This window comes from Papio anubis, chromosome 1 (genome assembly GCF_008728515.1).
Source record: "Papio anubis isolate 15944 chromosome 1, Panubis1.0, whole genome shotgun sequence".
Taxonomy (NCBI): Eukaryota; Metazoa; Chordata; class Mammalia; order Primates; family Cercopithecidae; genus Papio; species Papio anubis.
Window position 1 is genome coordinate 11,642,425 of NC_044976.1, and position 13,870 is coordinate 11,656,294.

General features: G+C 44.1%; 1 protein-coding gene across 1 annotated transcript; it reads left to right on the forward strand.

Moving 5' to 3' along the window:
• The first annotated feature begins 5,582 nt into the window (after nucleotides 1-5,582).
• LOC100997607 (PRAME family member 12) lies at nucleotides 5,583-13,508 on the forward strand. The gene is given in 4 exon segments (XM_003891137.3): nucleotides 5,583-7,655; nucleotides 8,045-8,620; nucleotides 9,540-9,921; nucleotides 13,431-13,508. Coding segments are annotated over 4 exon segments (1,323 nt in total). The 5' UTR covers nucleotides 5,583-7,368.
• The last annotated feature ends 362 nt before the right edge of the window (nucleotides 13,509-13,870 follow it).

Sequence of the window (13,870 nt, forward strand, 5' to 3'; positions counted from 1 at the left end):
TGCTTGTTGAAAGTCATGCCATTCTCTAATCTCAAGTACCCAAGGACACAATACACTGAGGAAGGCCTCAGGGACCTCTGTCTAGGAAAGCCAGGAATTGTCCGAGGTTTCTCCCCATGTGACAGCCTGAGATATGGCCTCATGGGAAAGGAAAGACCTGACTGTAACCCAGTCCGACACCCGTAAAGGGTCTGTGCAGAGGAGGACTAGTAAAAGAGGAAGGCCTCTTTGCAGTTAAGATAAGAGGAAGGCATCTGTCTCCTGCTCGTCCCTAGGCAATGGAACGTCTCTGTGTAAAACACAATTGTATGTTCTATTTACTGAGATAGGAGAAAACTGCCTTAAGGCTGGAAGTGAGACATGCTAGCTGCAATACTGCTCTTTAATGCACTGAGATGTTTCTATATGTGCACATCAAGGCACAGCACCTTTTCTTAAACTTATTTATGACACAGAGACCATTGTTCACATGTTTTCCTGCTGATCCTCTCCCCACTATTACCCTGTTGTCCTGAAACATCCCCCTCTCTGAGACGGTAAAGACAATGATCAATAAATACTGAAGGAACTCAGAGACCAGTGCCAGCACGGGTCCTCCTTATGCTAAGGGCCGGTCCCCTAGGCCCACTTTTCTTTCCCTATACTTTGTCTCTGTGTCTTATTTCTTTTCTCAGTCTCTCATTCCACCTGAGGAGAAACACCCACAGGTGCGGAAGGGCAGGCCACCCCTTCAAGTAGCCAATTTGATCAACTGCAAGAAAGGGTGTCAGTGATTAAAGATCAAATCAATGAAGTGAAGCGGGAAGAGAAGTTTTGAGAAAAAAGAGTAAAAAGAAACAAACAAAGCCTCTAAGAAATATGGGACTATGTGAAAAGACCAAATCTACATCTGATTAGTGTACCTGAAAGTGACAGGGAGAGTGGAACCAAGTTGGAAAACACTCTGCAGGATATAATCCACGAGAACTTCCCCAACCTAGCAAGGCAAGCCAACATTCAAATTCAGGAAATACAGAGAATGCCACAAAGATACTCCTCAAGAAGAGCAACTCCAAGACACATAATTGTCAGATTCACTAAAGTTGAAATGAAGGAAAAAATGTTAAGGGCAGCCAGAGAGAAAGGTCGGGTTACCCACAAAGGGAAGCCCATCAGACTAACAGAGGATCTCTCAGTAGAAACTCTACAAGCCAGAATAGAGTGGGGGCCAATATTCAACGTTCTTAAAGAAAAGAATTTTCAACCCAGAATTTCATATCCATCCAAACTAAGCTTTATAAGTGAAGGAGAAATAAAATCCTTTATAGACAAGCAAATGCTGAGAGATTTTGTCATCACCAGGCCTGCTCTACAAGAGCTCCTGAAGGAAGCACTAAACATGGAAAGGAAGAACCGGTACCAGCCACTACAAAAGCATGCCAAACTGTAAAGGCCATCGATGCTAGGAAGAAACTGCATCAACTAACGAGCAAAATAACCAGCTAACATCATAATAACAGGATCAAGTTCACACATAGCAATATTAAATGTAAATGGGATAAATGCTCTAATTAAAAGACACAGACTGGCAAATTGGATAAAAAGTCAAGACCCATCAGTGTGCTGTATTCAGGAGAGCCATCTCACACGCAGAGACACACATAGACTCAAAATAAAGGGATGGAGAAAGATCTACCAAGCAAATGGAGAACAAAACAAGAAAAAGGATTGCAATCTTAATCTCTGATAAAACAGACTTTTAACCAACAAAGACCAAAAGAGACAAGGCCATTACATAATGATAAAGGGATCAATTCAACAAGAAGGGCTAACTATCCTAAATATATATGCACCCAATACAGGAGCAGCCAGATTCATAAAGCAAGTCCTTAGAAACCTACAAAGAGACTCAGACTCCCACACAATAATACTGGGAGACATTAACACCCCACTGTCAACATTAGACAGATCAACGAGACAGGAAGTTAACAAGGATATCCAGGAATTAAACTCAGCTCTGCACCAAGTGGACCTAATAGACATCTACAGAACTCTCCACCCCAAATCAACAGAATATACATTCTTCTCAGCACCACATCACACTTATTCCAAAACTGACCGCATAGTTGGAAGTAAAGCACTCCTTAGCAAATGTAAACCAACAGAAATTATAACAAACTGTCTCTCAGACCACAGTGCAATCAAACTAGAACTCAGGATTAAGAAACTCACTCAAAACCACTCAACTACATGGAAACTGAACAACCTGCTCCTGAATGACTATTGGGTACATAATGACATGAAGGCAGAAATAAAGATGTTCTTTGAAACCAATGAGAAAAAAGACAAAACATACCACAATCTCTGGGACACATTTAAAGCAGTGTGTAGAGGGGAATTTCTAGCACTAAATGCCCACAAGAGAAAGCAGGAAAGATCTAAAATTGACACCCTAACATCACAATTAAAATAACTAGAGAAGCAAGAGCAAACACATTCAAACACTAGCAGAAGTCAAGAAATAACTAAGATCAGAGCAGAACTCAAGGAGATAGAGACACAAAAAACCCTTCAAAAAATCAATGAATCCAGGAGCTGGTTTTTTGAAAAGATCAACAACATTGATAGACCACTAGCAAGACTAATAAAGAAGAAAAGAGAGAAGAATCAAACAGACACCATAAAAAATGATAAACGGGATATCACCATCTATCCCACAGAAATGCAAACTACCATCGGGGAATACTACAAAGACCTCTACGCAAATAAACTAGAAAATCTGGAAGAAATGGATAAATTCCTGGACACATACACCTTCCCAAGACTAAACCAGGAAGAAGTTGAATCCCTGAATAGACCAATAACAGGCTCTGAAGTTGAGGCAATAATTAAGAGCCTACCAACCAAAAAACATCCAGGACCAGATGGATTCACAGCCAAATTTTATCAGAGGTATAAGGAGGAGCTGGTACCATGCCTTCTGAAACTATTCCAATCAATAGAAAAAGAGGGAATCCGGCCAGTATCATCCTAATACCAAAGCCTGGCAGAGACACAACAACAACAAAAAGATAATTTTAGACCAATATCCCTGATGTACATCGATGCAAAAATCCTCAATAAAATACTGGCAAACCGAATCCAGCAGCACATCAAAAAGCTTATCTACCATGATCAAGTGGGCTTCATCCCTGGGATGCAAGGCTGGTTCCACATATGTAAATCAATAAACGTAATCCAGCATATAAACAGAACCAAAGACAAAAACCACATGATGATCTCAATAGATGCAGAAAGGCATTTGACAAAATTCAACAGCCCTTCATGCTAAAAACTCTCAATAAATTCGGTATTCATGGGACATATCTCAAAATAGTAAGAGCTATTTATGACAAACCCACAGCCAATATCATACTGAATGGGCAAAAACTGGAAGCATTCCCTTTGAAAACTGGCACAAGACAGGGATGCTCTCTCTCACCATTCCTATTCAACATAGTGTTGGAAGTTCTGGCCAGAGCAATCAGGCAGGAGAAAGAAATAAAAGGTATTCAATTAGGAAAAGAGGAAATCAAATTGTCCCTGTTTGCAGATGACATGATTGTATATTTAGAAAACCCCATAATCTCAGCCCAAAATCTCCTTAAGCTGATAAGCAACTTCAGCAAAGTCTCAGGATACAAAATCAATGTACAAAAATCACAAAGCATTCTATACACCAATAATAGACAAACAGAGCCAAATCATGAGTGAACTCCCATTCCCTGGTAAAAGCTGAGAGAATAAAATACCTAGGAATCCAACTTACAAGGGATGTGAAGGACCTCTTCAAGGAGAGCTACAAACCACTGCTCAACGAAATAAAAGAGGATACAAACAAATGGAAGAACAGTCCACACTCATGGATAGGAAGAATTAATATCGTGAAAATGGCCATACTGCCCAAGGTAATGTATAGATTCAATGCCATCCCCATCAAGCTACCAGCTTTCTTCACAGGAGGGTGGAAAAAACTACTGTAAAGTTCATATAGGAGACAAAAAAGAGCCTGCATTGCCAAGACAATCCTAAGTCAAAGAATAAAAACTGGAGGCATCCACCTTTCTGACTTCAAATTATACAGGGGCTACAATGTAAACAACATGCTACTGGTACCAAAACAGAGATATACCTGCATGAACAGTAGAGCCCTCAGAAATAATACTGCACATCTACAACCATCTGATCTTTGACAAATCTGACAAAACAAGAAATGGGGAAAGGATTCCCTACTTAATAAATGGTGCTGGGAAAACTGGCTAGCCATATGTAGAAAGCAGAAACTGGATCCCTTCCTTACACCTTATACAAAAATTAATTCAAGATGGATTAAAGACTTAAATGTTAGACCTAAAGCCATAAAAACCCTAGAAGAAAACCAAAGCAATACCATTCAGGCCATAGGCATGGGCAAGAACTTCATGTCTAAAACACCAAAAGCAATGGCAAGAAGAGCCAAAATGGACAAATGGGATCTAATTAAACTACAGAGCTTCTGCACAGCAAAAGAAACTACCATCAGAGTCAAGAGGCAACCTACAGAATGGGAGAAAATTTTTGCAGTCTACTCATCTGACAAAGGACTAATATCCAGAATCTACAAAGAACTCAAACAAATTTACAAGAAAAAAACAAACAACCCCATCAAAAAGTGGGCAAAGGATATGAACAGACACTTCTCAAAAAGAAGACATTGATGCAGCCAACAGACACATGAAAAAATGCTCATCATCACTGGCCATCAGAGAAATGCACATCAAAACCGCAATGAGATACCATCTCACACCAGTTAGAATGGCAATCATTAAAAAGTCAGGAAACAACAGGCGCTGGAGGGGATGTGGAGAAATAGGAACACTTTTACACTGTTGGTGGGACTGTAAACTAGTTCAACCATTGTGGAAGACAGTGTGGCGATTCCTCAAGGATCTAGAACTAGAAATACTATTTGACCCAGCCGACCCATTACTAGGTATATACCCAAAGGATTATAAATCATGCTGCTGTAAAGACACATGCACAGGTATGTTTATTGTGGCACTATTCACAATAGCAAACACTTGGAACCAACTCAAATGTCCATCAATGACAGACTGGATTAAGAAAATGTGGCACATATACACCATGGAATACTATGCAGCCATAAAAAAGGATGAGTTTATGTCCTTTGTAGGGACATGGATGAAGCTGGAAACCATCATTCTCAGCAAACTATGGCAAGGATAAAACACCAAACACCGCATGTTCTCACTCATAGGTGGGAACTGAACAATGAGAACACTTGGACACAGGAAGGGGAACGTCACACACCGGGGCTTGTCGAGGGGTTGGGGGAGGGGAGAGGGATAGTAAACACGCTTTACCTTCTAGAGGGGACCAGGACTGTATCTCGTCCCATGCCCTCAAAGACAATATTATGTTTTGAGTCTACAGTGTCTCTTTTGTAATTATTTCCTTTTTAATTTTTGAATTCAATCTGAGTGGAGTCTTCCAATCCTTCTGTCTCCTCCCCCACAAAATACTTACCATGTTTTGTGTTGTCTTGGTTCCTTCCCAGGGTCCCATTAGGACACCCAGTCCCATCCTTCCCAGCCCCCACCTCACTTTGTAATTTTGGCCTAATTTCCTCCGGAGAAGCCTGAACCTTTGTCGTGAGATCAATCATACCCTCAGTGGTACTCTTCTTACACCTGAATGGGCATATGATCTACCGTTAGAAAGCATAAATCCCAGGTGACCAGTGGATACACAGAGATATTTATTCTGCTTTCTTAGGGATGAAATTACTGTCTTCTTAGAGTTGTTTTAGCTCTGAGACATTTCGTTAATGTTTATGTGGCCAAATATCTCCCAACAAAGATACCAAATATCTCCCAACAAAGGTTTTGTTTTTTTCTGTCAAATGCCAGAAACAGATTCAACCCTTTCCTGCATCACTATGAAGCGCTCATGTCAGTCAAACTCCATCAGTGTTTGTGGAATAAAGGAATAATGAGTTGTGGACTTTCACCCTATTATTTATACTTTCACTTTCATAAATGTATATCTGATTCAATCAATTAATCAGAAGAAAGTCACAAACTCAATCAGGATTAACTGGGTGGAACTTCAGAATCTAATCAGACATCATTTTCTGATTGGAAGCTGGTTGTTGAGAAGGGGAGGGTGTGGTTAGAAAGGTCCATAAAAGCTCCCAAAGGTGCACAGAAGAGACCTGAAGCCCTGGCACCTGGAGTACTGCTTGGTTCTCTGAGAGGTCGCAGCACCCTGCAAAGTGAGTCCAGCTCTGGTAAGTCACCCCCTCCTTAGGTTCATGCCCATCTGATCTGCAGCCAGCCAGTCAGGGACGGTGACCTGCAGCCCAAGGTGGCAGAGAGAACTTCCTTGTCTGTTTTCAGATGAACAATTTAGGCTGTGATTTTTCCTCTAAATGTAGTTTTGTCTTCATCCCCCAAAATTTGATTTGTCCTTGGTTTTTGTCATTTCAAATTTTGTATCCAAGCAGTTTTTTTTTTTTAAACAAAAGATATTAAAAACTTACAACTGGTTGAATTTCTATTTCATGACATTTGAAATTATTGGTTTTTATGCCCTTAAATTATAGTTCACAGACTTGATGGCATTGTGATTTTACATGTCAGGCTCTCATTTTTACTAAAACCTTAAATATTCCATAGACCATTCTCAAGAGTGGAGTCTTTGTTTTGAATATGGGATCAATTTTTTTTCCCCCTAGATTCCATCCCAAAGTGGGTCATTGTGAGTCTGTGTGAGAGATCAACATTGGAACCTTCATCTGAGAGTTAGAGTTTTTATCCCTAACTTCCACAGGCTCTAGAATACTGTCACGGTACTTTCACAATTTCTTGTTACAATTTTTCAAAATAAAAAATAATGGCACTGATTCCAAGGAGTCCCTTTAGTCTTCTGCAAGCATGTTCATTGTGGGAACTGAGAATGTAGGCTGTGTGGGGCCACAGGACATTCTCATTCCATTGTTTTAGGGTGGTAAGTGACAAGAAATATTTTCTTGAAAAGGTGGAGCTTAGCTTTCAGGATCCTCAGCAACGCTTCCCAGTGTTACTGAGATTTAGTGCAGCAATGGTTGAAAATGAATGGACCAGTGGTCACCTTGCCCCTCCTCATTGTTTGGAAGACAATCTTCACGGTACCAGCAGGAGCTGAATTACGGATTTGTGTCCAGAAAGTGCAGAGCGGAATTGGGGTGAACTAATTACCTTTCCATCACTACCAGAGCAATAGCATTGGCACTAGGAGATGATGAAGTAATGTGATTTGCCATAAGAATCATGCTCTTTCTCTGAAAGTTTTCCACGCAGATTCATCAGCATGAGCCTCCAGGCCCCACCCAGACTCCTGAAGCTGGCTGAGCAGAGTCTGCTGAGGGACGGAGCCTTGGCCATCCCCACCCTGGAGGAGCTGCCCAGGGAGCTCTTTCCCTCTCTGTTCATAGAGGCCTTTACCAGGAGATGCTGCGAGACCCTGAAAACTATGGTGCAGGCCTGGCCCTTCACCTGCCTTCCTCTAGGGTCCCTGATGAAGTCGCGTCATCTGGAGACCTTTGGAGCTGTGCTGGAGGGGCTTGATGCACTGCTTGCCCAGAAGGTTCGCCCCAGGTGAGGTGACCCAGCTGGCCAGGTGGGGAGGGCCCAGACATCCAGGGTAGGGTTGGCTGGGTCAGAAGGAGTGGGAGGCCCAAGGGTGGCCCAAAGGCTTCTGATGCGGCTGGCAGGGAAGCTCAGAGAGGCCTTGGCCATTGTCCAGCTCCTCTGGGAAAGGACTGCTCACCATGCAGGGCCCACTGAAGGATCAGGAACCTGCTTCCTCCCAGTGGCAATTGAAGACACTAGCAGTGGGGACCAGGCAGGTTTCAAGGAGAAAGAGGGATGGAGAAAAGACAGAGAGTGGGAGAAGCAGCAGGGAGGGGAGTCACTGATGTCTGGGATGTGGATAAAAGCTCAAATCGTTGAGTAAATCTGGAGCCTCTCTTCTCTTTTACCCACAGGCGGTGGAAACTTCAAGTGCTGGACTTGCGGGATGTGGATGAGAACTTCTGGGGCATATGGTCTGGAGCTTCTGCACCCTCCCCAGAGGCCCTGAGTAAGAGACAAACAGCAGAGAACTGTCCAAGGCTGGGTGGGCAGCAGCCCTTGATGGTGACCCTAGATCTTTGCTTCAAGAATGGGACTCTGGATGAATGCCTCACCCGCTTCTTAGAGTGGGGCAAACAGAGAGAAGGATTACTGCATGTGTGTTGCAAAGAGCTGCAGATTTTTGGAATGCCCATCCACAGTATCATAGAGGTCCTGAACATGGTGGAACTAGACTGTATCCGGGAGGTGGAAGTGTGCTGCCCCTGGGAGCTGTCCATTCTTATAAGGTTCGCCCCTTACCTGGGCCAGATGAGGAATCTCCGCAAACTTGTTCTCTTCAACATCCATGTCTCTGCCTGCATTCCCGCAGACAAGAAGGAGCAGTTTATCACCCAGTTCACCTCTCAGTTCCTCAAGCTGGACTACTTCCAGAAGCTTTACATGCACTCTGTCTCTTTCCTCAAAGGCCACCTGGACCAGCTGCTCAGGTGAGGAAGGATGGTGAGTTTTCTGTGCAGACCACAGCAGAGCCTTTCTCTGTTACAGTAAACACCAGGGGGTATCTACTGTGAGCCAGCTGGTGACGAGGTCACAGTGAAGGGGACACTAGAATGTCCACACATTGTCCTGTTGGCAGCTCTGTCCTAAAATGGGTGTCACACAACCATGCCAATAAGCCAGCGGGATCTCCTGGGCTAGATGCTATAGAGAGGCTGCCACGCTAGGATGCTAGCAACTGCGGGTTCAGATCTAGTGAGGGTGCATTTGTGAATTCCTCCCGAGGATGTGTGTCTAAGTTAAGATGATGGGAAATAGGGAGGTGAAGAGGGCACTAAAGAAGAGAAAGCCCATCACACCCCTCTGTTTTAAAATATAAGGTCTGTCCTCACCTGCCTAGTGAACAGGCAAAATCCTGTCTCTCCCTCTGTCAGTAAAATGTTTTGAGCTCCAAGTCAGGTAACTAATGTATGGGAAATACATGATGATGGAATAGAGGGTGAGGGAGCAGGAGTGAAGAAGGGAGAAAGGATAGACGGTTTGCTGCTGATACAGGCGTGTCAGGGACTCCTGCAGCCTGGCCACCCCAGCTGATGTTGCAGGATCCCGCCTGGGTTGTTCTTTATGTCTGTGTCTCCACTGTGCTCCTGTGGCCCAGAGATGTGGTTTTCTGCCTGACAGATGAAGAAAGGGAGCCTTAGAGTTCATGGGCTTGACCCAGTCACCTGAGTGATGGTGAAGGACTGAGCCTCAATTGGGACTGTCCTGAAGGAGCAGAGTCTCCGTTCCCACACCGCGGGTGCTGACTATCCTCAGATGAGCAGAGCAGCCTTGGGTTGTGGAGACTGTCATCTCTCACCATGAGGTCTTCCCACCACTCTCCTCTAACTCCTCCTTGTTCTCTCCCAGGTGTCTCCAGGCCCCCTTGGAGACGGTCGTCATGACCGACTGCCTGCTGTCAGAGTCGGACTTGAAGCATCTCTCTTGGTGCCCGAGCATCCGTCAGCTAAAGGAGCTGGACCTGAGGGGCATCACACTGACCCATTTCAGCCCTGAGCCCCTCGCCGTTCTGCTAGAGCAAGTTGAGGCCACCCTGCAGACCCTGGACTTAGACGACTGTGGGATCACGGACTCCCAACTCAGCGTCATCCTGCCTGCCCTGAGCCGCTGCTCCCAGCTCAGCACCTTGAGCTTCTGTGGGAACCTCATCTCCGTGGCCGCCCTGGAGAACCTGCTGTCGCCAACATCACGTTGGGCTGAGCATTAGCATGTTAGCCTGGAGCTGTACCCTGCAGACAACAATTTAAACATTGTAAAACATTAACTTTTTCATTTGACATATTCTTTCAGGTTCAGCATGTCAGTGAAACTACTGATGCCAGCTCATCTGAAGGGCCCTGCAAGGCACCAACTCACCAAAGACTGCAGTTTTGACATCCTGATGACTTCATATCTCTTACCGCCACTAAAATATACCAACTTTCCAGCCCCTTGCTATCCATGATCCCCTGAAAACCCCAAGTACTCCTTGGGGAGATGAATTTGAGGATCTCTTCCCAGCTTTTCATTCAGCCACCCTGTGATCATTAAACTCTCTGCTGCAAACCCTGCTGTCTCAGAATATTGGTAAATTACTGTGCAGCAGGCATAGAAACCTGATAGTCCTGTAATAAAGTCATGTCAAAATTTCAAAGAGAAGTTAGGGTGGAGGCTGGGCAGGTTGAGCTGGGTGTTTTAATGGCATCCTGGGAGAGAACGAAGACTTGGTAAACATGTTGGGGGTTATTGAGGGGGTGGAGGAGGAATCTATCTGACATTGCACTGATACTGCTTTGGTTTTGATCCTTATTACCAAGGATGAGTCTTTCAAAACAATTCATGTAATCTTCCTTATTTTTCCTTTCAAAACCTTTGTCTTCCTTTACCTCCTTGGATAATCTCACATTTATTCCCATTGCTTTGCTCATTTCATAATAAAAATCCTTTTTTTTTTTTTTTTTTTTATAGAGTCTCTTTCTCTGTTAAGCAGACCAAATATTTTGTTGCCACACAAGATGAGTAACTTGGTTTCTTGAGAGAAAGGGTCAAAAGGATCCCATTCCTCACCAGCTGGGAGTGATATGAAGGTTATGGTTATTCTTTGTCATATCTGCACCTGCATATTGCCAGTGAAAACCTGCAGGTCACACTGGGCAGGCTTCCCAATTAACCACCTGTGGAAGGTCTTAGGATTGGGTTACATCCTGTCCCTGAGTAAAGAATCTGATCGTGAGTTCATGAGTGCCTCAAACTCTTCAAGTACTGATGAAAACTTCACCTACAGACAGTGCGAAGGACACCGATTTGATTCTGATCATGAAGGTTTGCTGGTTGTCTTGCAAGGAAAATGTTTTAGCCTGTTGTGTTGTCATCTAAAGCCAATGATTGTAGCCTCTGTATTATACCTTCCAATGGATAAAACAAATTCAAAAAACAGCTCTATTTGAGCCTTGCCAGGTCAATAAAACAAAAACTAAACAAAACACTGATAGGAGGAGTCCCATTCCCGTCTTTTAACTTTTCTCACAAAAGCAATCCAACTTGTAACAGATTTTGGGGCACACCCACTTTGTCAATGTGTGTCTTTCAGGTCAACCCTCACATTTAGCTTCCAATAAAGATTTATTAATTATTTCTGTCTCAACAGCCTCGACTTCCATTGACACCTGGTGGCATGGTAATGGTTTGGATTGGGGTGGGAAGAAAAAATATTTCTATGAATTTTATGAAGTAATCCTCGCATGCCATCTCCATTGAAGAATGAATAGGGGCCGGGCACGGTGGCTCATGCCTGTAATCCCAGCACTTTAGGAGGCCGAGGTGGGTGGATCATGAGGTCAGGAGATGGAGACCATACTGGCCAACATGGTGAAACCCCAACTCTACTAAAAATACAAAAATTAGCTGGGTGTGGTGGTGTGCTCCTGTAATCCCAGCTACTCAGGAGGCTGATGCAGGAGAATTGCTTGAACCCAGGAGGCTGAGGTTGCTGTGAGCCAAGATTGGCCACTGCACTTTAGCCTGTGCAACAGAGTGAGACTCCGTCTCAAGGAAAAAAAAAGAAAAAGAATCAATAGGTTCCTCTCCAAACATGCCATGAGTATTGATGCATCCAATAAATGAAACTATTATTTATTTCATACAGTAGAGCTATACAGGCATTCTATTTGCTTCTAGTTTCCAATAAGCCAATATCTAGTTCCAGTAATGTCTCTGATTATATGGCAGAGGGTAACACGGTCATGTTCAGATTCTATGTCTATGTCAATACCTACAGCATTTCAATCTCCATAATATGTGAAACCGAAGAGTTTGATTCTAGGGGAAGTCTGGGACACTACATAGATTAGACCCAGTGATGCTAACGCTTTCTATGCATACAGATAAAGTACCACTAATGAAGTCAATAATAGTCATAGGCCACCCATTTGCGTTTATAGCTTCTTCTCAGTGCCAAGTCATTTAATTAAGCATCACTGAAAGGCTCCTTCACTTACTGGAAACGGTCTTTGAAATACTGCATCAAGACCTTGCAGTACTGAGTCATATTGTTACTGAACGATGGGCTCACTCTCCTAAGTGCATAGAAGCCAATACAATGACACCATCTTTTGAGAAAGGGAAAAAAGTTTAGGCCGGGAGCAGTGGCTCATGCCTATAATCCCAGCACACTGGGAGGCCGAGTCAGGTGGATCACAAGGTCAGAAGTTTGAGATCAGCCTGGCCAACGTGATGAAACCCCAACTGCACTAATAATACAAAAATTGGGCTGGGTGTGGTGGCCCACACCTGTAATCCCAGCACTTTGGGAGGCTGAGGCAGGTGGATCATAGGGTCAGGAGTCCGAGACCAGCCTGGCCAATATGGTGAAAGCCCGTCTCTACTAAAAATACAAAAATTAGCTGGGCGTGGTGTCGGGCACCTGTAGTCACAGCTATTTGGGAGGCCGAGGTAGGAGAATTGCTTGAACCCAGGGGGCAGAGGTTGCAGTGAACTGAGATTGTGCCACTGCACTACAGCCTGGGTGACAGAGCAAGACTTCATGTACGGAAAAAAAAAATTCATTAAGAGTTAACCAGGGCAGGTGTGGTGGCCCACGCCTATAATCCCAGCACTTTGGGAGGGCTAGATGGGTGGATCATGAAGTCAAGAGTTTCAGACCAGCCTGACTAATATAGTGAAACCCCCTCTGTACTAAAAATACAAAAATGAGCCAAGCGTGGTGGCGTGCACCTGTAATCGCAGTTACTCAGGAGGCTGAGGTGGGAGAATCACTTGAATCAAGCCAAGATCACACCACTGCACTTCAGCCTGGGTGAGAGGGAGAAAAAAAAAGGCCGGGCGCCATGGCTCATGCCTGTGATCCCAACACTTTGGGAGGTCGAGGTTGGTGTATCACCTGAGGTCAGGAGTTCAAGACCAGCCTGACCAACATGGAGAAACCCCATCTCTACTAAAAACACGACATTAGCTGGGTGTAGTGGCACATGTCTGTAATCCCAGCTACTGGGGGGGCTGGGGCAGGCGAATCACTTGAACCCAGGAGGCAGAGGTGGCAGGGAGGTGGGATCGCACCCTTGTACTCCAGCCTGGTCAATAAGAGTGAAACTCTGTTTCAAAAAATAAAATAAAATAAAATAAAGTAAAATAAAACAAAATAAAATAATTAACTGACAAGGAGATTGGAGACAAGGTCCAAACCTGTCTCCCCAATCTGGGGATGGTGGAGTAAACTCGAATGACCTTTCCCGCTGCTTTCAGGTGATGCCAATTCATACAGTCTGCCAGGCTGTGTTAACAGTTAAGGAGTTAAACCTTTTCCCCATCGGACATGCCTAAACGACTTGGGCTCTGTGTCATCATCCGTAACAACTTAGGCAACGGTTAATCCACTCAAGCTGATCCTCTAGTTACACGATCAGAGCTAAAAAGTGCAGAGGATACCGGAAGTTCTTTTATCAAAGGCATAGGTTCTCCAGTAAATACTTTATTATCAGTGCTTCTGATAGTAGTTGGTGAAAAAAATAACTTATAAGGGATCTGTGTTTTCCCACAGCGGGTGGTAAAACTTTTGATTAAAGTAATCCAATCTTGCTGGGCGTGGTGGTTCACACCTGTAATCACAGCACTTTGGGAGGCTGAGGCTGGCAGATCACTTGAGACCAGGAGTTGACCATCCTGGCCAACATGGTGAAACCCTG